The sequence below is a fragment of the Mustela nivalis genome (genome assembly GCF_964662115.1).
Source record: "Mustela nivalis genome assembly, chromosome: 5".
NCBI lineage: Eukaryota > Metazoa > Chordata > Mammalia > Carnivora > Mustelidae > Mustela > Mustela nivalis.
Window position 1 is genome coordinate 151,201,872 of NC_139024.1, and position 26,763 is coordinate 151,228,634.

Consider the following 26,763-nt stretch of genomic DNA (forward strand, 5'->3'; position numbering starts at 1 on the left):
CCCAGTTTAACTCTGTGACCTTGGACAAGTCATATAACCTCTTTAAATTTTTATCTGTCTCCAGAAGTTGTGGTGTTGAGAGAGCAGTTTGATCTATGTATCTCTTAGGTTTTTCCCAGTTTTCTCATCCTTTGACTTTTTAATAAGTCACCTAAAGTTATTTAATAAGTTTTTCCCTTATGTACATAATTAATGGATTAATAATTGAATAAATTAATCTATACTCACTCAAGGAAGAGAAAATAGTTCCAGACTTAAAAGACATGGAAGTGAGTCTAAAGTTTTGGACTATTAAGACAGGGTAGGTTTTACTAAACCAGAAGTGTATGTTCTTAAGAGATGAAATACTAAAAACTTTACTGGCAACTGCTTTGGTTTTGTAATGTATCACAGATGTGGACACTCAGCTACTACGTAATCAGAATCCTAAAGGACATTCCACATAAGATGTTGCAAAGGTTCAACTCTGGACTGGGTTTTGTAGTCAGCTTGAAACGCATTTAACCAGTCTGTGGCTCTTCAGATCCCAGTGTTTTTCTTAACAGTTATTAGTAGGTGCCAGAGTTTAGGAAAAAGGGCAATCAGCTGTTTCTGTTATGATTAAAGGTAGAATTTTCCTTTCACAGTCCTGCCATTTCAAAATTTGATTCCTTTATTATATCCAGATGGGACTAAAGGAGGCCTTATATTGTAGTTTTTCATTCTGCAGAATATTTATTATATTTAGTAATACAAAATAGTTTGTGAAGAATAAAAGCAGGAAATAAAAGTGAAGTTAGACATACAGATAACTATAAAGTTGAGCTGCTTTTGAAACTCTCAAGTTTTCATATTCTCTTTGGGCTACAAGTTAACAGTTTTATTACTGAGTGATGTAATATGGTTCTTTTTTTTTTTTTTTGAAGTGGACCATGGGAATTGCTCCATCATGTCGCACATTTTAAAGTTCAGTAAAAAATTAAAATGAATTTAATCATCATTTTATTATTGGTTGTTGATTTAGAGACCTGAGTAGTAAAATGTGCGAAATAGTGAGTGTGATTTTTTTTTTTCTTGAATGTGGGGTTTTCATTTGTTTAAAATATCTCTTTGGACAGTAAAATTAAGATACGATTAGACACTAGCATAGCTTTTGAGCAGTATCCTCTGGTCTTCAACAGATTTGACTTGTCAGATGAACTCCTTATATCTTGATTATTTTTAAAAAGTTTTAGGTACCTCAAATTTAACAAAAGTCATAATTAGTCTTTTCGTATATAAAATGATGACAAATTATTTCTGGTTAACTGTTCATTAAAAACTCTCCTGTTAAAAAGTAAGATATTTATGAATGAACGAACAGATGAAGAAAATGTGTTTATAGATACAGTAACACTTTATCCTTCTACTAGGAATATTATTCAGGCATTAAGAAAAAGAAGAAAATCCTGCCACTGGCAATAATCTGGGTGGCCTTTGAGGACATTATACTAAGTCACATAAGCTCAACAGAGAAAGACAAATACCGTATGATCTCACTTAGATGTGGGATTAAAAACAAAGAAACAGAGAACAGATGGGGGATGAAGGAGTGGGTGAAATGGGCGGAGATGGTCAAAAGGTACAGACTTTGGGTTATAAAATAAACAGGCGTGAGCACGTACTGTGGAGTGTCGTACAGCCTGGGGACTGTAGTTAACAATACTGTGCTGGAGGTGGGAGGTTTCTGAGAGGGACGCCTGGGTGGCTCAGTGGGTTGAGCCTCTGCCTTCAGCTCAGGTCACGAACCCAGGGTCCTGGGATGGAGCCCCGCATCGGGCTCCCTGCTCAGTGGGGAGCCTGCTTCCCCCTCTGCCCTCTTCCCTGCTCGTCCTCTTTCTCTCATGCTCTCTCTCTCTCTCTCTCAAATAAATAAATAAAATCTTTTAAATGAAAAAGAGAAAAGTTGCCAAGAGAGTAGATCTTGAAAGAGCTCATCATAAGAAAAAAATCTATAATTATGTCTGATGAGGCGTGTTAACTAGATTTATTGTAGTGATTATTTCACATACATAAATATCAAATCATTATGTTGTACACCTGAAACTAATATAATGTTATATGTAGGTATATCACCATTTTTAAAAATAAGCTCAGCATTTCCTTGCCAAAGAATTACGACCTTTTCCTGCACAGTTTGAAAATCAGTGAATTTCTCCTACTCCTCCACTATCCCCCAGTAGTTGCTGTGTGTTTCTTATATCACTCAGCCCTCAGAAGTCTCGGATATTTTGCCGTATCTACCTCCAATGTGTCCCTTTGCACTGTGCATGTCACACTCTGCTTCCTAACAAACAATAGTGTCTTCCAGTGACTGTAGTGTATTCCGAGAGGGAAACAAACTAGCAGGCAAGAGTCTTTTAAAATGAATCCATTTCCACTTGTGCTCTTTCCTACAGTTGATCTGTCTGTAGTGCAGGTTTCCTGCTGGGTCTCCTGCCAAACCCCCCTCTCACCTTCATGGAACATCTTCAGGTCACCAAACAAAGAGCTGCCTTTGTCAAGGCAACACACAGAATCCCCAGGCCCACCGCCCTCACAGACCATTTCATTGAAGACTGCATTTATAATAAAATTCTACATTTATGCTTAATAAATATTTATGCTGCTTTGATGAATTGTGTACTAGTGATTGAATGACAATTCAATTTTTTAAAAAGTGTTCTTTAGAAATACTTAGAGCCTTGTGGTTTCAGTCATGTTTTTATCTTAACATACACACATATCCTGATACAGAGAAGGATGGTTAGAATAATCAGTAGTAGACTTTCAAGCTTAAAAACATATTAGATGAAATTCTGTGGAGGAAGTAGAAAGGAAATTCAAATTGAAAGAAAAAAAGAGAGTGTCAATTTTCTTATTATATTTCAGTGAATACATTAAAGAGGGTGATGTAACAGTTTTATTTTACAATTCCGTATTTGAATTTTGCAACTTATTTAAACTTATCGTGAAAAAAATTTCAGTGTCAATAAAAAATGTATGAAGTGGCACATGATTTTTTAAAAATCTATTTCGGGGGGCGCCTAGGTGGCTCAGTGGGTTAAGCCTCTGCCTTCAGCTCAGGTCATGGTCTCAGTGTCCTAGGATAGAGCCCTGCATCAGGCTTTCTGCTCAGCAGGGAGCCTGCTTCCTCCTTTCTCTCTGCCTGCCTCACTGCCTGATCTCTCTCTCTCTGTAAAATAAATAAATAAAATCTTTTAAAAAAAAAACAAAACTATTTCGGGGTAATACCAAGCAAACGTTTCGATACCACTGACTCGTCTGCAAAACAAAATCGCACGTCTTAGGCTGACCCTCTGCCCTGCCTTTCCCATCTCATTTTCCGATGATGACTTTCCTCCCCACCCTACGTTCAAGTAACCTATTTCCATTTAAAAGAGACCTTCTGCTTTGCCCAGAACATGCTCTAGACTTTTCACCCTTGGCCAAATGTCACCCTCTGTCTAGAATGGAACTCCGTACCTCCAAGGTAGTCCCGCCGACTAGAAGTCCGTCCACACTTCAGTGATCAGTTGGGTCTTTCCAGTGTACACGAAGAACTAATAGTATATTTTCAGTTCTTACTAAGGACACTTTATACCTCTACTAGACAATTACAATATTCCACATTTTAGTTAACACCCCCCTCCCCCACATTCACCCTCTACATCGTGTGTAAAAAAGATTTGACATCTTTTGTTGAGTTGATACAAGCACCTCATTTTACCAAGAAGCAATGTATTTTAGTGATTTGATATTTGCAATTCTTATTTTGGCTTTTTCAATGACCTGGTATGTGCCTCTGAGTAAACTTCAGCTTTAAATAGTTTATGCCTAAATTTCTGCATTTGGAGCTTGAAGATTGTCCTCTTTTAAGTGTGCAGTTTGATAATTTTTTTAGTAAATTTGTATACTTGTACAACCATCATCACAATCCAATTGGCAGAATCATTTTTAAAATTGAGATATAATTGACATCTAACATAATACTTTAATGCATTCGACATAATGGTTCAATATTTGTATATAATATAAAATAATAGCCCCAGTGAGTCTAGTTAACAACCCTCACCACACATAATTACAATTACTTTTTTCTTATGATGAGAACTTTTAAGATCTGGCTTATTTTACTTAGCACAATGCTCTTGAGGTCCATTCAGATTCTTGGAAGTAGGAGGATTTTTTTTTTTTTTCAGTGCCTGGATATGTTCCTGTGTGTGTGTGTGTGTGTGTGTGTGTGTGTGTGTGTGTATGTACATAAAACACAGTATATATATCACATTTCCTTTATCCATACTTCTATACAAATTTTATTTTCCAATTTCATTTATACAGCCAGCAACTGTGGGAAGTCATTCAGTAGTTTATTAAGGAAAAAATAAAATTAAACACCCATTTGGCTTTAGCTTCGAATGAGTAGTTTTAATGTGTCATTCTTACACCTCTACAGGGTTGGACTTTCTTCATTTCACTCAGAAGACGTTCCAGAGAGTTAATTTCACCCAGGGGATACTTGGGATAAATTTCATCTGGAATGTGTTCTCCTAGTTCTTGACACCTTTTGCAATAATTCCCCATTCTTCCTAGATATCCTCTGAACCGTGGCCGTTGGGTAGTTCTAAGGAGAGATTAGTTGGAATCCTGTGAGGATAGGACCAGAGAAATGATCCGATATCATATAGAAAACTCTTGATGCTGACGATTATTCTCCATGCCGGGTCTTTCAGGATATTCGCATTTGGTTAGACTTATCTGTGATACAGTTCTTTCTTTTCCTTTCTGTTTTCTATATTCTCAATCTCTAGCTAATTTTGAAATATTTTAAAAAAGGACAGAGTTTTTTATTTGGAAGTCATTTTTCCTAAGACAGTAGGAAATTCTTAGCCTGTAATCTGGTGCATTGTATCTCCTTAATCATTGTTACAGACCTACGTTTATCCGGTTCTGAAGGCAGGTAAACATAATTATTAATGATCTTTATTTATGACACATCGGATCTTCTCAAGATGAGTTGCAGAACCTTCTATACTTTTTTTTAAAAGTAATTTAATCCTATAAAAATGGCAAATTTAAGATCTGAAAATACTTTTGTATCAAGTGATTGCTTCTATTATCATTAGCCAGAAACTTGCAATAAAGTTGCAGCAGATTTTTATATTTGTAAAGGCCATAGGCTTTGATAGAAAGGAGGATAATAAAAATCTTCATTTTCCTTGCTCATTGGAAGAAATCTGTTTCAACTGCATAGAATATTAACTTCCATTTGCTTAAAAAAAATAACAAAACAGTAAAAAATTAGCTCAAGTATTAAAAGGTAAATTCGGTTCATCAAATGGTAGTTTTTCCTGATCTTTCTTTATGTGCTAGATAATCTGGTTCTGTAACTTGGGAGCCATGGTACTTAAAAAAGCAGCAGGTTAGAATATCAAATATTCTGACAAGGTGTTCTTAGACAAGCTAGCCTACCCTGCAGTAACTGGAAATGCTTTCATTTCAGTTCCAATTAAAGAACTGACGTGTGAAGCCAATTTTACCAAGTGAAAACAATTAAAGTAGAACAAGGAGGAAATATGCCTTGCCTTGTTGCCTTATAAAAATGATATACCCATACACATTTATCAGTGAATTCAAATTTCATACCGTTCAGCAGCAAAAGATTACAAAGATCTTGTTTATTACCGTCTAATTTCAAGTAATATAATAAGAGGTTTTATACATTTTGAGACATTTGAAAAAAATCCATACATTTCTAATAAATTTCATATAAAGTTAATTTTGCAACTTAACAGAGTTTAAATCGCCTTTGATATATCAATATAGAGACTGATCTCTCTCTATATTTTGCATCTTGTTTAAAGAGCCCACTCTTCACTGCTTCTTTCTAACCCTGCTTCCAGAGATGACTGTTAACATATTCATGTGAATTAGTTTGTGCTATTCCTCCAGAATAGTTTTAGGTTTAGGGATGATCACACATGGGTCTGCAGGAGCGATGCCTTCGTGAGACACGTTTGATGGAGCGCGTTCTCCTCTACCCATCTCCAGTTCTCTAGGGGGGCCTCTATCAGTCAGACTGGCCAAAGGCAGAGTCATAGGAGTAGAACAGAAATTAACTGTGCCCCACTCATGTTTACATGGAAGCATCTGGCAATCAGCCTCCCAAATGGGTGCTTAGAATTTGGGTTTATATGCCATCCTATGCTAAAAGGAAAGAAAATGGGTTTGGGGCTTCAAGGCTTAATCTCCAAATTAAGAGAAGATGACCAGGAAAAGTATGAATAACAAGGATTCTTGAATAAAGTTTGTAATGCAGATCTAAGGTTGGGTTTTCATCATTGGTAAGGGGTGTTGAAAGTTCTCCTCTTCCTAGTTTGGAATGTCCATATTTACATCTTTTTCTTTTTTCCAAATTTATGGACACTGGGGAGGGGGGACGTGCTGTGGTGAGCAATGTGAAATGTGTAAGCCTGATGATTTACAGACCTATATCCCTGGGGCAAATAATACATTATGTGTTAATTTAAAAAATTTTTTTAAAATAACAATTTCCTTTATAAGTAGAAATTTCCTTTACAAAAGGAAAATGAAGGCCCTGGTTGTTAGAGCTCTTCCTGGGTCTGCTGATTCTTAATTGCCTTTAACTGAGAAGAATTCATACACGGAAGAGTGTATTTTGGGATGTCATATTCTGGTACCTTTCCCGGGTCAACATGCCGGTGTGTACGTTCTAGCTCTGCCCTTGTCCCTTGGGCAAGGTAGTTCACTTCTCTTAGTATTAGATTGAGTAAAGCTACTTCCTAACTTTGTCCAGAAGTTTAAATGCGATGAGTGTGACTCAGCACAGGGTTTAACCAGGGAGGATGCTAACTGCGCTGTTTTTATCATCATCGCATCATCACCATCACTCTCCCCGCTGTTCTCACCACTCACGGGGGTGTGATTTGGAGAGTGGGAATGGTTTTGGTTCCCCTTATAATCACTCCAATTAAATGCTGCTTATGGTCCATGTTTTTAAGACCAAAGGTCTCAAAGGCCTTCGAAGGTGAATTTGGGAGTGGGGAGAGAGTGCCCCTCCCTCTTCTCTCCTTTCACCTGCATTCCCATTTTTTATGTTCTTCTTAAACAAAGAAATTTCTTTCATGTCTATTTATTTTTTTTCACTCTCTTATCCTAGCTCCAGGGACAACATTGCTCTAATGGTAATAACTTCTTCAGGAATGATTCCAAGATGTTTTGCTGATTCTTATCTCTGATTCTCCTTTGTTTGTTGTTTTCATATTCAGATTTCTCTCTCCTGTTATGCTAATGTGGCAGCATTATGAGCCCCTGGAGTATAAGTGCCTGGGTGATTTGGACCCTGCTTAGAAGAAAGGTTTTCTTCTTTCATTATTGAAGAAATTGAGCTCCCAGGAATGATGTATTGTTAAGAAATATTGTGAAGCTTAGTGTTTTGGTCTTTGAAAAATCATTTCAGTTTTTCCAAGCCCACTGGGTAATATCAGATAAAATTTTATAATTTAATTGTTTGAAGATGATAATAAGAGGAGTGTTTTTCTTTGAACAGTGATTGCTGTAACTATGGTTAATTTTTCCCATTCTGTTTTTCTGTTTTCCAAAATCTCAAAAATGAAAATATGTTAGTTTTATAATACAGAAAAAAAATTCATTTTATACGTTTATTTTTTTTAAAAGAAGTGGGGTTTTTGTTATTTTATGTTACGCGAATTACTTTATGCATTTTTTTTCCAAAGGTGTGTATCAGCTTCAGCTTCATAAGATCTATAGACCCAATCCTTCAATGAACAGTTCTCTCTTTAAAATGATTTCAGGAAAGAGTATTACAATTAGTGTATTTGATAAAAGAGTAAATAGGTAGAGAAACATTAAGTGGTCCCCAAGTGTACTTATTTTTCCCAAATATACTTTAAAAGATATAATTGATAATATTAGGGGGAAAAAAAGCAGGTTGCTGGGTTCTTATACAAAATACACAGGTTTGTATCTCAAGATACTGAGATATGTTATGTGTTGCCTCTTCTGGTTTGCCTGGAAATTTTTTGTTTAGTCATTGAAAATTGAACTCCATTTGCGATGAAATCATCTGTTGTCCATGTTAATAATTTCTCCCTTGTAATGGATACATGCTTCCATTCCAGTGTTTACTGAAAACTGGTTCAGAAAAAGGACTTTGCAGTCTGAAAGGCATGGGTCCTGAGTGCCATTAGTCCTCTTACGACTCTTCCCCGTGAACACATTATTGTGAATGTCTTTGAACTTTTGTTTCCTTCAGTGACAGCTTGGCGGTGGGATGCATCAGGTTCTGCTGTACGACAAATGATCTCAAAAAATGTCAGTGTCTTAGGGCGACAAAAATGTATTTCCTTGCTCATGCTAAATAGCTGTCACAGCTTGACCGAAGCCCCGTTCATGTAGGCTCTGCTTCAGAACTTGGATCATACAAGAAGGGGGAATGAGAGCCAGCGAGAACCCCTGGCTTTCTGCCTTCTGCCCAGAAGGAGCACCTGTCCTTTCTGCCCACTGTCACTGGCCTTTCAAGTCCCACAGCTGCTCCTGAATTCCCACAGGGAGGGGGAACCAGGGTATTTGGCAAAGAGTGCACAGTCTGCCACAGAAATAATAGAAATACCTGTGTCCTGAGTTGAGGGCACAGATGAGGTCTGTACAAGCTGCTCAGCAGAGCGCCTGACGCAGGCATCGGATCCTTCGCAGAGGGACGCCGTTCTAGGTTTCCGTGGGTATCAAATGCAGAGGGGCTTACTGTCGTCTCGGCATCCCCGGTCTCAGAAACATAGTTTGATGGTTAATAAATCCTTGCGTAGCTGCATCCATTTCCTACCAGGCAGTTCTGACCAGAGCAATTAAGTCACTAGACGTTCTTTTTACTGTAGACCACCTAAAGCTGGAAGCAAAAGTTCTCTTAAGTTAGCTTCATTTTGAATAACTAGACCATAAATAAATTAAATATTTTAAAATAAGTCTTGAACAGCTGCTTTTCTGGGGGCGCCTGGGTGGCTCAGTCTGTTAAGCATCTGCCTTCAGCTCAGATCATGATCCCTGCCCCCAGGCTCAGGGTGGAGCCCGGCTTCTGGCTGCCTGCGAGGAGAATCCGCCCCGCCCCTGCTCCTGCTGTCTCTCTCTCTTAACTAAATGAAATCTTAAAAAAAAAAAACAACAACAACAACAATCTGCCTTTCCATCACATTCCTTAATTATTTATATCAGTCTTGAGAAAAGCCAATAGCATTGTTTTCACTGACTGCTCAGTCTAACTGGGATGCACTTTCCCCATTAAACTGATCAAGTATTGATTTGTTCTTTTAGTGTTAGTAGACTAGCTTCAAGAGAAAAAAACAACTATATGTATATTATACCTTTGATTTTTAGGACATACCTGTTCATATCATATAGCGTTTAAAACACAACAGATTTTATTACTGTAAATTTTCCTCTTTGCTGTTTTATCTTAAAACTAATCCAGTAAAATGGACTCAATCCTGTGTGTTCAAGTTTCATGAATTCTCACATACATAGAGATTCATGTAACCATCACCACCATCAGGATACAAACACCCTCTTTTGATTTCTTGGTGATGGCAGAGCAGAATCATAATTATAAAATAGAGTAATGATAATATCAGTTGAAAATAAATGTGTGTATAATTATAACTCTTAGCATCCTGACATTAGTATTAATGTATATTTTTATCTTTGTAATGTAAAGTCTGATTATTGACTGTGACACTTAGATGAAGTGGTAATGGTAAAGGAGCATTGAAGTCCTTTTAACATTTCTGTGAAGGCTAATTAGAACAGATATTTGCCTCAACTTCTTTTAACACAAATACTGAATATGTTAACTCTTCGCAGTTGAGAAGTGAATTCCATGTTATAATTAAGTTACAGACCAAATGTGATTTAGAATCTCCTCTCACTATCTAATTCTCTTCACTTGGGACATAAGGACTGGGACCCTTCTCTTCTTAGGCTCCCTCATTCGCTTTCTGATGCCATTAAATGATAATTTGTTTTTAGATTACTGAGTAAATGTAGGTGCTGGTAATTCACTTAGTGGCTGTTACAGTGTCACTAATGAAGTAATGGATGAAATAGGACTCTGGTCTTATTTTATCTTGACTTACATGACTTTCCGAGTGTTGAAGGTGACTCCAGAAATAGGATCCCCTAGAATGCAGGCATTGCTGTTTTGACCTTTAGCTGGAAGTTGTTGTAAGGACTTACTGTAATATAACCATGTTCACTAATTAATTGGGTCATTCATTCATTCACCTGTAACTGAAGTATTTAACAGCTCAGGCATTCGCAAGGCAATTGCAAGACGAGGACAAGTAAGGTCTATCATTGGGGTGGAGTATGTTTGGTAAAATTACAGGACAAGGAAGCAGGGAAGCAAGTGCTAATGGAAGCCTCTACGTTGTCCCCTGCACCGAGAGTAGAGGATGCCCAGGAGCCTGGAAAAGCAATATTTAGAATAGCATAATATTGGTACAGCAGGAGTGAACTTTGAAAATGTTACGCTAAGTGAAATGAGCCAGGCACAAAAGGACAAATACTGTAGTATTTCCCTTATGTGAGGTGCCTAGAATAGTCACATTCATAGAGACAGAAACTGGTATGAAAGGCAGGGAGAAGGGAGGCATGGGGCGTTATTGTTTGGTGGGTGTAGAGTTTCAGTTTGGGAAGGTGAGAAAGTTCTAGAGATGGACAGTGGCGATGGACTCATAACATTGTTCAGGTACTTAATGTCATGGAATCATACACTCAGAAATGGTTAAAATGGGAAATTTTATACCATATGTATTTTACCATCATAAAATGAAAAACAGTGGGAACCAAAAAAATGGTCATTTGTAGGCCCCCCACCCCCAGTTCTTCTATTTTTAAGAGAAGTTTTTTAAAAAGAAATTTTTGTAACATCACCTCCATCTTTGATAGTATGTTATAGTTTTTCTTAGTAAGATCCTGTATTTAACAACTCTTCTCTCTCAGATTTATGCCATTAGATTGTGTTGTTAAAGTCCGTAAGTGTAGACCACACTCACTTTACTACCTTAATCGAGCTAATAATATTCAGAACATTTGAAATACTCTTGCATAAAGTGGCATATTTAATAAATTCTGAATTCCTGTATTTTACTTAATTGAAAAAAATACCTACATACTTCAACATGGGTGACCCTTGAGAACATTATAAGTGAGAGAAGCCGGTTACAAAAGACTAATGATTCTGTTTATATGAAATGTGTGGAATAGGCAATTTACAGAGTTAGAAAGTAGATTGCTGGCTTTTTCACGCTCAGGGAAAGGGGTTATGGAATGGGGAAAATGGGAAGAGATTGCTGGTGGGCACAGGATTTGTTTTCGGGGGAAGGAAAACATTCTAAAATTAGATTCCGGTGATATGCACCATCCTATGACCATACTAAAAAGCACTTAATTGCATACATTTTTTTATAGGTCCATTGTGTGACATTTGAATTTTATCTCAAATAAGCTATTTTTTACAAAGCTTAAAGATAACAGTGTAATTTTTTTTTTGCTTCATCATATGTCTTAGTTTAGTTGAAAAATAGCATGGTGAAGGTTAGCATTTTAAATATGCATATACTTTCTAACAAAGCTATATTCTGAGAGGGCTTTTGGATGGTTAACTATCAAAATGAACGCACGGGCATCTGAATGCAAGTATGAACACATTTTATACACTCACACATTGAGTGACCTTGTGAAGCTGGTAGAGTACCTATTCAGATCCAGGTCGGATATAATGATTGATGTGATGACTGCAGAGCAACAAAAATGAAACTGAACCTTTCTTTTAAAAATGTACCCATACAAGGACACCTGGGTGGCTCAGTCATTTGGGCGTCTGACTCGTGGTTGTGGGATTAATTAAGCCCTGCATCAGGCTCTCCACTGGGCATGGAGCCTGCCTGATTCTCTCTCTCCCTCTCTCTACCTTCCCCGCACCACCACCCCAAAAACACACGTACAGGCATTCTCTCTCTTTCAGAAATAAAATTAAAAATGAAAATATACCCATACATAGGATTGCTTTTTTAAAATTAAGCCTGTTCTCTTCAACTTGTTATTTCTTCTTTGCTTTTCAAGTTCATAAAAAAATAACATTGAGATGTTATTTAACATTGAGATGGTTCCCCGTTCATGAAAGGAGAGCTCCATGTAAAAGCAGTGGATGGAAATCCTGATTCGTGGATTTGGTTAGCCCTTCTGGAGCCCCTGCCTATAATGCAGTCGCTGTCTGGATGCTGAGCAGCCTTGATACATTTGCCCTTAAACTATAAATAACCTTATATTAAAAGAGATACTGTTTCCATGCTAGTTGCTAGCAGAGCTACACACACACACACAAGCACGCACCCACGCACGCATGCACACACACGCACACCCCTTGCGGGCACATTGCCAACCAGCAGACTTGCCTGACTACTCAGACTCTCTCCACCAGCTCAGAGCTCAGGGTTGCTAATGGCTGCCATTCTCCTGTTAGCCACATTTTGGAACTAAATGCTCCTTTTGCTTTGGTTAAACTGGACCCCACATGTCATTTATAAATTACTTGCATAAGAAAATACATTGTGATTCCAATATACAGCTGCAACAGATTTTTAGAAATAAAACCCATGGGGGAGGTGGCTACCTATGAAATGTCTGATTTTTACTTTGTAGTTAGCTATCTATTAACATGTGATTTTTCACCACCAAAAATTAAGGCAGGCCCGTCATATGTTTGTTCACCTGCGTGAATATGTGTTACCTGCTTTAGCCAGACTGAACTGTGACTAACTGAAAATTTGTCTTCCTATCAAATAGCACTTCTATCTTAAATCTCTTTGTATGGATGTTTATGTGGTTTTGACCCAGATATATGTATGGTTTGGTGATGGACTTAGCACGGTACTAGCCATTGTAGGGATCCGGCGAGAGGAGTGAACCAAATCCCCTGCTCCTGTTAAGCTTCCCTCGTAGGGATTAAATCTCCCCCGCATTGCAAGGCAGAACCAAGAATTCATTCGGCTCACACCAGGCACAGCCACTGAGGAATCAGAGGGCATAATCTCTGACACCAGAGACCTTGTAACTAGAAGCTAACCCTTAAAACGAAAAGAATTTCGAAGTGGGGAGAGACCATAAGGTCTTTAACCAACATGTTGAGTTCTCATGAAAAGGAATAGAACTAAAATCAGAACCAAAAATATGTACTTTGTTTCTTTGGGGTATGTTAATCTATGTTAAGTCCTAAATCCTTTAGGAGGAGAAATATAGACATTAATTAAGGGGCAGGGTTATTTTTATTTTGTCTTCTGGTGCCTACCATTCTAAAATTGCGAAGTCTCTAGTATGAAGCTGAAAGTAATGACTAATGAGAAGTCTTATTTTGGGAACCAAAGGGGAAGCCCACCAAATTTCTCCTATTTGTTGGCTATTAAGTTTTAATTTGTAAATTGTCATACTGTAACAGGGCAGTACTATATCTGGGGCAGTGTCCTGTGTGGTGTGGTAGTAGTGGTGGTGGTGGTGGTAGTAGTAGTAGTAGTAGTAGTAGTAGTGGTAGTAGTAGTAGTAGAAGCAGTAGTAACAGTAGTAGTTGGAAGTGGGGCCGCCCTGAGGGTTTCTGGGAGAAGCTGCACTCCCCTGTCTGGCCCAGGCTCAGAGTTGCTGGGATCCCCTTTCCACTCTATTGTATGAGAATTAGCAAAGGTAAACTCTCCTTCACTTACTAGCTAAGGGAACTAGCATATTGAAAAGCTGTTCTTTTAAGGTTCCCATTAATCCGTATGAACATGTGTGACTATGAACTTCAGATACTTTGCAAGGAAGAAGAATATTAGATAACTTGTCTATTGAATACTTACAGATAAGCACATACTGAATTATTTTATTTTATTTTCCCTACAACCCAGTAGCCCTAGGAAGTAGGTACTACCACTGTCTCTGTTTCATAGATAAGGAAACCAAGGTACAGAGAAGGAGAGGGAAATTTTATTTCCCAAATCATTTGTTTTTTTTTGTTAAGGTGTTGTCATTTATCACAGTAGGTATGTTGAAAGTTAGCAAATGCAGAGTCCTGCCCCTTAAAAAAACAAGGATTTGTCTTACAGTGTTTATGAATCTTGATGTTCAGGCCTGAGAGACCTGAAAGGTGCAGACGCATGGCAGAAAGCCAGCACATTTACTGTGGGGTACATAATGGTAAGCGTTGCCTCGCAGCCTCATACACAGCAGGTGCTGAGTAAGGGTAGGGAGAGCCCACCGGTGAGGTACCCAGCCAGGGAGTCTAACAGTTTTATGAACAGATAATGCGTTAAATAGTTATTTTTTTGTTAAATAAGAAACTACACAACTCCAGTTCGAATGTGTATCTCTCTACATGTATCTATCTGTCCATATATATGTATATGTATGTATAAAATGCTGCATATATACTGATTAATTTCTGGTAAAGAAATTATCGATAAAATATATCCGTGAGTAAAATTATTGGACTATTAAATTTCTTCATCCAAAGGGATTTTTTTAAAACAACTAAGGCACTGGGCGCCTGGGTGGCTCAGTGGGTTAAAGCCTCTGCCTTCGGCTCAGGTCACGATCCCAGGGTCCTGGGATCGAGTCCCACGTCAGGCTCCTGCTCAGCAGGGAGCCTGCTTCCCCCTCTCTTTCTGCCTGCCTCTCTACCTACTTGTGATCTGTGTCTGTCCGATAAATGAATAAAAAATAAAATCTTAAGAAAACACCAACAACTAAGTCATTATTAAGAAGGTGACAGATCTGAGTTAATTGTTCTTTCTTCCACGTTGGCAAAAGCCCTAGTGTTGGCGGTCGGTAGAGACACACAGGGCATGGTTGACACGTGTGCCTGACTGGCCCCTAAATAACTAGGAGGTGACTCTGTGGAATTAGCTGGTTCTCTTACTCCACGTAAGATCTTCAAAATTCTGTTCCAAGAATGAAAATGAAGCAACAGATTGGAAAACGCGGTCCTTTACAAACTAAAAATCACTAGTTATGTGCGAGTTATCGCAGAGGAGCTCCTTTCTCAACATTCTTGCCTCTTGGTCTCTTCGTAGGCGTCCTCTCCCCACCACTCCCCTGCTCCCCTGTTCTCTTGCCCTCCTCTGCTCTCCCTTCGCCAGCCTTCCAATGCGTGAGTCCGCAGTGCGTCCGAGGAGAAGGGCCCAGTCAGTCTGGTTTCGTATTGCTTTCGTAAATGCTCACGTCACCACAGCTCTCCTGTTCTTCTTCCTGCCTGCGTTTGTATCTCCTGAGGAATTCCAGAAAATACCCTCTGGGTATCCTGATTTGTTTTACTCCAGTTTGCTCTGACTTTGCCAGCCACATTCTTCCTGTTCTTCCCTTCTCCCCGACTCTACATGGATGTCTGCAGGTGACCCAAGGCCAACAGGCTAGCTTCATTGAGTGATGCTCTCTCTTTTGCATTGTAGATGCTCAACGAATATGTTGTTGTTGGCTAGCTGAGAAAGAAACAGGTTATACGTTCCTTCTTCTTCTTCAGTATTTAAAAAAAAGAAATGTTGACTGACCTCAAGTTTGGAGATTTTATTCAAGTACCCAGGATAACAGAATCTTAACTGTTTAACTACTGCCCCTTCCCCGGCTAATGTAGCGAGGCAGAATATAAAACTTCTTTGAGGCAAGGGAGGACTGGTGGTTATTTTGAAGCTCTCAAACACCTTGCTCTTCAGGGATTCCATGACTTTACCTTCGTTTTGTTACCTAAGAGAGACAATGAGCGCGAGGAAGTAAGCCTTGTGTGGAATCCTCCGAAAGTCATCTTGGAGTCATCACAGAGTCTTACCCATTATCATTTGCTTGAAGAGCGCCTGCGTCCGTTTTCAGCTTTGTTTATTTGCTTGCCCCTGTGAGTGTTGATCTGAAGGAAACCATAACCTAATTCCTTAAAATGGTTAATGTTTTCTCCTTCCATTTTTTTTTTTAAAGGAAATGGCAAAAATCCTTAATCATCCCCGAGTCTACGCTTTCCTGCACATCCCGGTCCAGTCTGCCTCTGACACTGTACTCATGGAAATGAAGAGAGAATACTGCGTGGCTGACTTCAAAAGAGTCGTGGATTTCCTGAAAGAGAAGTAAGTCTGTTAGTACTTAAGAAAATAACCATTCCTTTTCTTCTTTCAAAAGCATGTGGCAAAAATGCACTAATTGTAGCCAGAGTTAAAGGTACCAGCGAGAAGGCGAGAGTTTCGAAGCTTCCCCAGGCTTTATGTTTCCTCAGGGAGCCTTCATGTGGTTTCTTCTTATATCCACCTCCCATCTGTGCATGACACACCATGAATCTGGGTAAGATTGCCTCTCTAAGCTAATGTACATTGTGATCATTTTTATACCTGACCTAGTAGATGAAAACTGCTTTGGCTTTGCTTAAATCTCCCTTAATGTGGACTTCGAGGTGCTGAGCTGGTTCTGATGTGGAGATAGGCCAAATCGTGTCACTACAGAATAGACTGTTTTCTACCAAGTAGCATTTTTTGACGAGTATCTGGAAAGTCTCTGCTTTTACATGTTTATCCCTGAAGATTACTTGGAGAATTGTGACTTATAAGGAGGTTTAAGGATTCTGTTTTTTAAGGTTGAAATTGCTGTTGACCAAAATTAAGGCATATTTACACAATCTTAAACATGAATGATCATTTTGTTTCCACAGAAAACACTTGCAGCCCATAATTATATTCTTTAAAATCCTACTTCTCATCATCACCAAACACTGACTGCCTTCTGTGATTATACAAGGCAGGAAATAGTAGGGCTGGCCAAGGTCATACAAAACCTTCTCAAGTCTAGGGCACTGTTCTCCGCTCGGGGGAGAACATTTATCTTGGCATATTTGTGGCATGGGTCTTCCTACTTTCCATAATTTTTTTCCATAATTTTTTCCTCTGTTGTTTTTCATAATTAAGATACAACTTTTTATTTCCATCTTCTTGTTTATAATTATGTACCTTTGTACCATGTCGAAGTGCTACATGGATATGATTGCTTTATACAAATTGTAAGCAATTATTTTTTCCACCTTCAATTAGTGACTTATCCTGACTACATAGAGATCTTTTAAAATCTTTTTCTTCTTCTATTTACTTTCTCCTTGCTTCCTCGTCTTTCCTGTACGTCGTTCTAATTTTTTTTCACCTCTAGGCATTTCTTGATTATCCTAACCACTAGAAATAAAGACACTTGTGTGCATTCAAACAAACACAGCTAATTGTTCGAATATTCAAATCAGTGAATAGAAGGCATATTTAATCTAGGATTTCATAATTATAATCATTAAGTATATACAGCCTTCAAAGCAGAAAACAGAATAATGACAGATCTCTACCATCTGTAATACTTCCTACTTTTAAAGAGAACTGAGGTCAGGGCTAAAGAATAAGAATTTTTATGTCCGATGTTCGTTAAGTTGCCCGGTATCCCTCCTTTGCATTTGTTCTAGTTTATGGTAGGTGAACTTGTCTCATGTGAGAGAGTCCTTTTGGGCACGTTGGCACTGGTGAATGGAATATTTTCAAAATCGCAAACATACTGTTGCACCTGTGAAATTTCTTGCCTCTTGCTTATTACTAGGGCGATAGCAAATAACGTGCACAATTCATAAGTGTTGCACAAGATTTTGCCAAGTGTAGACATGTATCCTGTTGTGCAGAATAGACCAGAACACTTTCCAAGTGCTTTGTTGCATTAATGTGATTCAGTGAGGTTAAGGAATCAACACCTCTCTTTCTCCTCTGCTTGGGTGAGTGCTGACTCAGTTGTTTGGGGAATTACTGCCGCCTTCTAAATGGACAACAGTTTCATAATAAGTTCTAGCCTTTTATGTTGTTCCAAAGATGGACCTTTTAAATCTGTTGCATCTTGAACAGTTTCAACAGCATCCATGAGCTGTAGAGAGGTCAAAAGATGATCACATCAACGTGTTAGAGTAGTCTCTTGCCCTTGTTCGTGGCTGAAACTCATTGTCCTTTGGATTCCGAGTTACCCTGAGACATCTGCGTAGCCTTTCTAGAACTACTCTGCTGTCTGGAAGATCCAGAACTGGGTGCGCCCCCCTAGGATCGCCAATATTCCTAGCACTGGAGATACCAGGGATCCCTGGAGAGGATATTGGAGACGTCTGGAGAAGACGCCCCATCCCACCGCCCGTCTGTCCATAATACCGGTTTCAAGTGTATTATCGCCGGCCTGGGATAGTGTGAGTCTTGATAGCATCTTTGAGAAGTGGTTTATTAAAACTCTATCTTGGAGGTACACAGTGAGGACTCAGGCAACCTCAGTATATAAGTCCATACTTAAATTATAATTTACAGGACATATTAGAAAAATGTTGGAAGACAGACAATATGATAATCTGATAAAACTTACAGGGACTCTTTGGAAAACAAGAAGAAATCAAATTATGACTACTAATAAGGTGATCCTTACATGGTTTTAGACAGTTCATCAGAACCATGAAATTGTGTCTTTCGTCCAGTCTGTCCTGTTGCTTGTGACGCATAGTTCCGCGCACTCACCCCTGTGCAGACGATACGCCCCACCTTTGCTCTTGTGGAAAAGTGTACCCATCCTTCCGGGGAAGTCCACCCGCCCACGGAGCAATTTTCAAATGCATCCAACTTAGAAATAAATGAAGTCTTTTTAGCAGGTTTCTGCTCTCACGGTTTGCTTAGTTTTCCTGTAAAAAACCAGCACCGCTTTATGCCAAATGGATTAGGGCTTATAGGAAACACCAAAATTTCACGGATTTTTATGGTGGAACCGCTAATCTGGATAACTGATCCAGCACAAAATTGTTTTGGCTAGCGTTTTATCAAAATTCAGTAAAATACTGTCTTTTTTTGGAAAGAGGGCCTCATACTGTCATTTTGCTTTCGTGTGTTCGTTAAAATGACTCTGACTTAAAGTGGTTTGTGAGGCGCTCTCCTCTTATATCTGCTTTTAAGGCTCCTGTACTAGTGTCTTGTTTCCTCTGAAGTTTTTGAAGCCTATTTCTTTTTTCTTAATGAGCCTTTAACAACTAAGAATCTCGATTTTCTTTTCCTCTCCATCAACAGGAGACTTATAGCTTCATGTTCTGCATTAGGGAGAGGGCATTTCCTAATCTGTCTCATCAAAAAAAAAATCCCAATTTTGAAAACCACCTATCACATGTAACAGGGCCATCTGAACTGTAGGCTGTAGGCTTTTAAACTACGAATTCAGCCGGGGCCGTGACGCCATGTCTCTGAGATGCTGGAGGTGAAATCTTTTTAATTAATTTTCTTTACAGTTGAAACTGGCCCATGTTTTAGCTGGGAGCAATAGAAGTTGACTTACGAGCCAAGTTGAAGTTGATTCATTATTCTCTTCAGTTGTTTGAAAGTTGGCAGCCATTACCATGACAGCAGCTGGATGCAAGATAACCCAGTGGTTCTGGCACATGTTGAGGCGTATGGGAATTTATTAAATCACACAACCTTTGCGAAGGAAAGTGCCTAAATTACTTAATATACTAATTTAAAACAGCTGGTCCTGAGCAGACAATCATGTGACTTAAATTATTCTATTCCGATTGATTAATCCAGTTGGAAAATTAACGAAGTTGATGTTTTCATATGAACGGAGAAGATGGTTTCTTGAAATACGTAGTGGGAGCTGCCGGGACGGAGAAGGAAGCTGCCATCACAAAGGCGCATTTCTGGGTTCAGAAAGATTTGCGTTCTTGTGATTTTTAAAGTTGTTTTTTTTTTTTTTTCCTTAAGATTTTATTTATTTATTTGTCAGAGAGAGGGAGAGAGCGCGAGCAAGCACAGGCAGGCAGAGAGAGAGGAGAAAGCAGACTCCCTGCCGAGCAAGGAGCCCGATGTGGGGCTCCATCCCAGGATGCTGGGATCATGACCTGAGCCGAAGGCAGCTGCTTAACTAACTGAGCCACCCAGGCCTCCCCATTCTTGTGATTTTTGATAAATACCTCCTAAGTGCAACTGCTTTCATTAATGGTCACTGAGCTGGTTTTTGTGTTAACTTTTTTTTTTTTTTTAAGATTTTATTTATTTATTTGACAGAGAAAGAGAGAAAGAGAGAGAGATCACATGTAGACAGAGAGGCAGGCAGAGAGAGAGGGGGAAGCAGTATCCCCGCTGAGCAGAGAGCCTGATGTGGGGCTTGATCCCAGGACCCTGGGATCATGACCTGAGCTGAAGGCAGAGGCTTAACACACTGAGCCATCCAGGTGCCCTGGTTTTTGTGTTATCTTATTGGGATTTTTTTTTTTTAAAGTATAACATTTGAATCATTATTATTTTTTTCATGTGATTTTGAAACAGTTACTTCCCAAAGAAAGGATTTTTCACTTAGCTATTTTGAGGATGATGTAATTTGGGACCTTGGAGGTAGACTTTGATTGGGCTCTCCTCATTTGAACAGCATTGAATTTACGCAGTCACTCCCCACCATAAAATCGTTTATTCACATATATTCAAAAAGTCACAACATGCAGAGGTGTCCTCTCAAGCATATGTTCTCGTGCTAAGTAAGAAAAACTCTTAAGTCCTCAAATTCACACATTCAAGTGTGAAAGAAATACTAAGAGTGTCCTGTTGATAGATACATTTTAAGACGTGAAACACTTTATGTATTAAAAGACCTATTTGTTTTCAGAGACTATTTTATTGGAAGTCCAGTGGCCTTTTGGTTTTTGCTAACCAGACCTTAAACTTGGTTTAAGGAGACAAGATCTGTTCCCCTCACTCGGTAAATACATTTTGAATGAAGTAACTACCAGTTATGTTTTTACCTGCAAGTTGCATAGATCTGAAGTTGTGCCTTACTGAGGCATCTCTGTGTGGACTTTTAATGCCGTGATATTACCCTCTGCAGCATTTGCCATTATCATCTGTCAGCGTGCTGTGTAATTCTGGGTTAATTTGTCATGTTGCTTATAGAATATTAACCTTGAGCATCATGCTATGCGTGCACAGCCCCGAGCTTCCTGTATCCAGAGATTGCCCTGTGAAATGCCACAACCAGTGACTAAGGAGCTTTTAGTGGGGAGAGCTCACTCGAGGGGGGCAGACAGCCTTGCAGAGAAAGTTCTGTCCTCCGATCTCTCCACTGTATACTCAGGCGGGGAAGGGGCGCAGGGACCCAAAGTCGGGCTGGTTTCGGCAGGGTGGTTTGTCAGTGAGTCCCAGAGTTCTCTCATTACCGCCCAGCCTGCCCTCTGACCTACTTTTCCAGTCTCTCTCGGGGGGGGGAAAAAGAGAGACGCTAACTCATGAACATCCTGAGTTTTGTTTTTTTTTCTTCTTCTTTTCATGGGTTTCCCGTCGCCCACGTGTGTCCGTACTGGAACAGAATCTGATGAAAGGCCAAATTGTGCTAAATTTGTGTTTTAATCCATTTTTTTATATCTAGTTTTATTCCTAGTGGCTTGGAAACACAAGCAACAGTATTTGTCAGAACAGAGGGAAAGAAATTGCAAAAACAAAAAACAAAACAAAACAAAAAACGATTCGGCAAGGATTAGGTAATTAAGTTTCCTTCCAGATGCGTTCCCAGATGTGTTTCTGTTCACTGAATAACCACCTCCCAAATCATTTACGGAAAATACTTCCCTCAAAGTTCTTTTCTGGCTTTATCTCATCCTTTCTGATATCTTTAACTAGGTGGATATTTTGGGGGTCCCTAAGGTCTTGCTCACTATTCTCTCTCTTGTCAGATATCTTTCTGAAATAATGACATTCTCTTCTCTTTCTCTGTCTCCCTAGCTAGCTCTACATTATTTCAAGAAAATGAATGCATATCATCTGAACAGTTATGTAGCAAGGAAAACATTTACTTTTTCTTTTTGACCATAGTATTATATTTATATTTGGAAGACACTGACATCATGTGCTAAACACCATATTATTTTGGGATTACCCTAAATGTGATTCATTGGTTTGAAGGTAATTACATTTTCTATTGATTTAGCTTTACATTTTCCATTGAGCCCAGTCGAGAGAGAAATCTCATCATTCCTAATCTCTTTCTACCTTATATCTTTCCTTTATGATACAATTGTGTTATTCCTTTCAGAAGCTACCTTCCCTTAATCCTTTGTACATTTTCTCTCCATCTTCTTGCAAACACAAGAATGTCAGATCGCATACTGTGAAATCATATACTGGTCGTGAGCTTTTCTCCTTTGATAGAGTGCTTTTCATATTCCATGGGGCTCGTGTACTATGTCATGATGTTGTCGCAGCCAACTATATACGATAGGTATTTTTAACCTGCACTTCTAAAGTGAATGTCAGGGTTCATAATGGTTAAGAAGACTTGGTGAGAGCCCACAGTGATTTAATGCATAATAGACTAGATCTTCAGTTTGTGCCATGTAGCTCTCTCCCTACTGATTCTACTGATTGATTTAATCGCTTTTAAAAAAATTTATCAGTTTTGTGCTCAGCACCATAATAAATGCAATAATACCAACACCACTAGTAATATTTGATATGGTCATGGTAATAAAACCAGTAGCTAATATTTTTGAGTTTGACTTTGGTGCCAGGCACTGCCTTGAGGGCGGTGGCATAGGTTAATTGATTTAGCCCTTCAGTTCCAAGGATGTTATGTAATTTGCCCACGGTCAGGCGGTTAGTGATGGAACCTTGGTGAGAACTAAGGCCACGCAATGCCTGAGTCAGAACCCAGTCATGGTGCTGTACCCTGGTTCCCGTCGAAGGCATGTCACCCTAGGAATGGAGCCAGTGAGGTGGACTCAGCAAATGTGGGTGAGGTGAGATTTACAGTGTGTGCTTAGGAGGGAGGATGCAGAAGGATGGCTTCTTGGTATTTTATCCCAAGGCGTAGTAGAAGATGGTCTGGTTAACCAAGAGGGGAAACGAGAAGAAGGAGGAGTTTGGGTAGAAGGCATGAGTTTGGCTTGGGACATACTGAATTTGAAATGCAATTTAAAATAGATACGAATTTGAAAAGAAGATCCAGGGGCGAGCCCTGCAGGCTATACAAAATAGGGGCCAAGAGCCCAGGAGGAAAGTGAGGATCTGTCTAGAGATAAATGTTGGGAAGTAATTAGCTTTTAAGTGGTAGATGAAGCTGTGGGTGGGGAGATCGTCCAGGAGCTGGAAAGTGGAGGGCTGGGGACAGAGGACTAGGGGACACCAGTATCTGAGTGCGTGTAAAGGGGAGAGGATCCTGTGACAGAGGTTGAAAAGGCGGGGTCAGGCCGGGGTAGGAGGAGACACAGGAGGAAAGGACACCGCAGAAGCCAAGGGACATAGCAGTTAAGGAAAATGAAAATGGTAAAGGGTCAGCTGTCAACTAGAGTGGGCTCTTGTCAGCAGGTGCTAGAGGGGAAAGAAAAGGTATTTTTAAGATTCTGTCCGCAATACCAAGTGTTCAAAAGCTGTTGAGATACAGTGTTGTCGCCTGTCTGAGCAGTCTCCGTGGCCCTCTGGTGACTGCATTCCGGGTTCTTAGCACAGCGTTCCCTTTGTCCTCCTCTGTCTTCCCCCTGCTACCCTGTGCACACGGCCCTGGGAGCAGGAGAGCAGGAGGCAGGCATACTGCGTCGTCATTGCATGAACGGTGCTCGCTCTGGAACCAATGAGATTGAGGCTTAGAGTAATATTTCTCAGTCTGTTTTAATTAAAGTTCTCTTTTCATAAACAAGAAAATCCCCTGCTCTTTGCAGAGAAACTGATATATTCCCTTTCGTAGACCATCAACCTCTGCATTCGTAGAGAGTCTGTGTTCTGTGAGCTCCTGCTGGCTAATAGTGAACAATAATTATAAGGCATTATTTATTGAGTGTATAATATGCTGGAAGCAACGTGCTAAGCACTTTACATAGATTAGCTCATTTAATTTTCACAGTGGCTCACACCAGACAGGAAATATTGTTACCCCATGTGACAGGTGAGCAACTTAAGGCATATGGTGACTTTGCCCGAAGTGACCGTGCTAACTGGTCGAATTCAGATTCACGTGCCAGCCTGTGAATCTCCAAACTTTTTTTCATTGCTGCCGTGGCATCTGGCCTTCCCAGTCTTCTTAGAAACATTAGGGATGATCGTAATTTTCTAATTAGGGATTGACTATATCATCAGATGGAAAATTTTAAATTAGACACAGCTTCTTCCAAAAATTTACTCCTTCTGTAGTCAGAATCCCCTCCTTTTTGCTTTCACTCCCCATCCAGGTGGAGAGTCCCTGAGCGAGGAGATGATAAGGAAGCAGTTGTGATTGTCAGCACAGGGAGAGGAACTACCAGTAGATAATGACGGGTCTACCTATAACAACACCTTTAAGTATATACTGACCCATGTCGTCACCTGCTGCTGGCACAAGGAGAGTCCATTCTTGGCCACTCGTACCTCCTCTACTCAGCCCTGTCATCATTCTCTGATGGCCATTTCCTGAGGCCTCCTGATTCTCTGGGACCTTATATCCTTATCGAAAACCAGGAAGAAATCAAGGGAGCATATGCAGTGCATGTAGTTTGGAACGTTCTACGAGACTTTGAAGTAATATCTAAAAGGCAAGGTCAGCAGCAAACAATAGGAAGAAGACGGGGTAATATAACCCATCATTGTTTTTAAAAAATTTAATTTTGGGGGCACCTGGGTGGCTCAGCGGGTTAAGCCTCTGCCTTCGGCTCAGGTCATGATCCCAAGGTCCTGGGATCGAGCCCCGCATTGAGCTCTCTGCTCAGCAGGGAGCCTGCTTCCTCCTCTCTCTGCCTGCCTCTCTGCATACTTGTGATCTCTGTCTGTCAAATAAATAAATAGAATCTTTTAAAAAAATTGAATTTTGGATTATTGAGATCTGACCAGTTTAAATTCTGGAAATAGAACCAAAAAACGTTGTTGTGAATTGATATGAATTTCAAAGGAGCCAAAGTTGCATTTATTCAACTAATACTTAGTGGTTATAGACTATATGTCAGACACTTGTTATGTGTAGACTATGAAAAGCTAAGTAAAACCTGATGCCTATCTTCTGGAGACTGACATTCTTAAATCATGGTTCATATTATGCAAATATGTATAGCCATAATGTTGGTAAGTGTAGTAAAACCCCAAGATTAACTCTAGTATAGGGGAGCAGAGCAAAAATGTTTATTATAGGCTTTCCATGGACAAGAGGGAAATACTGGATTACAGGTCTCACAGAAAACCAGATGACTATACTTTATTGTTTTGATTTGTTTATGATATAAAATCTACTGACAGGGAAAGGCTCTACCTCAATTAACCACACGTATGTGTATATATGTATATTTGTGTGTATAAAAGTTATAGTTTGGTTTGTCTCAGAGTGACAGAAAAAAAGTAATGGCATAAAGAAAGTAGAAGTTGTTCAGTCCCAGAAATAAAGTCCAGAGCTAGTGACAGAGCTGTGATAATCTCCAGTGTGTCGAGGATGCAGGATACAGCTTTCATCTCATGGTCCAAGATGGTTGCTTCAGCTCCAGCCATCACAGTTGCATTCCAGTCTATAGGGAGGAGAGGGACAAACAAAGGATATGTGTTCTTCCCCTTTAAAACCTGTTTGAAAGTTACATGTATCACTTTGATTTTATCTAATTGGTTAGAACCTAGTCATGTGTTCTATGCTTAGCAGAAAGAAAGGCTAAGCAATGAAGTCTTTAATTTGAGTGGCCTTTGGCCTATCTGAAGACCCAGGGCTTTGTTGGAAATAAGGGGAGGTGAGATTGGAAAATGGTTAGAAGTCTGCCACAGTCTCACCCTTTGGGCCACCTTATTACTACACACAGAGTTTACTCTTTGTCTAAGAGAGATAACTCAAGCCCCGTCTAGTCTGCCCTTTTGTACATGCATGGTCTATGGTCAATGCTCTGTCCTTTTCAGAAGGTCCAAAGTCTCCATTTAAAGTAGAGTAGAAATTAGAACATAATTTTTAAAAGTTCCATTTAAAAATGGGGGAATGGGATTGACAGATGAATGAATAAAGAAGATGTGTATGGAATAAAATATTACTCAATGGAATATTACTGAGCCATCAAAAAGAACAAAATCTCACCATTTGCAACAACATGGATGAAACTGGAGTGTGTTATACTAAGCAAAATAAGTTAGAGAAAGAAAAATATCATATGATTTGACTCATGTAGAATTTAAGAAACCAAACAGATGAACATAGGGGAGGGGAAAGAAAAATAGAATAAGATGGAATCAGAGAGGGAGGGAAACCAACTGAGGGTTGCTCGAGGGTGGGGTGTGATAACTGGATGATGCGCATTAGGGAGAACCTATGATATATCGAGCACTGGGTGTTAGATGCAACTGATGAATCACTGACCTCTACCTCTGAAATTAATAAAAAAATTATGGAGTGGGAAATACATACCAGCTATTGTTCAGTGGGAATGAGCAAATCCTGTTTGGTAGAATCATGAAGACTTTCTGCCCTAGCACTGAAGGACATTCTTTGTTACCCTGTCCCATGAACCCTGATAACCTTCTATAGGGGAAACTCTTGGCTGATCGTCCTCCATTGCTCTGGTCTCCAAGGCCATGTCTGAGTTGGGCATTAGAGAATATGCTCTTCTGGCTGGGTTCTGCTACCTCCATGCCTGCTTCCTTCTGGTGCTGATGTCAGATCTGGAAATTGCTGTAAGAGTTGTACAGACATATTGCATGCATCGTATGCAGACTAACCTGA

General features: G+C 39.5%; 1 protein-coding gene across 8 annotated transcripts in view; it reads left to right on the top strand.

The window, feature by feature from the left end:
• CDKAL1 (CDKAL1 threonylcarbamoyladenosine tRNA methylthiotransferase) overlaps positions 1-26,763 on the top strand; it is a 631,102-nt gene that overhangs the window by 403,728 nt on the left and 200,611 nt on the right. For all 8 annotated transcript variants that reach the window (XR_014311876.1, XM_082730990.1, XM_082730994.1 and 5 more), the window contains one exon: positions 16,024-16,169. Coding sequence is in view for 7 of the 8 variants with exons in the window: in XM_082730990.1 (XP_082587116.1) it covers positions 16,024-16,169 (146 nt within the window). In the remaining variant the exon portion in view is untranslated. The remainder of the gene's footprint in view (positions 1-16,023; positions 16,170-26,763) is intronic.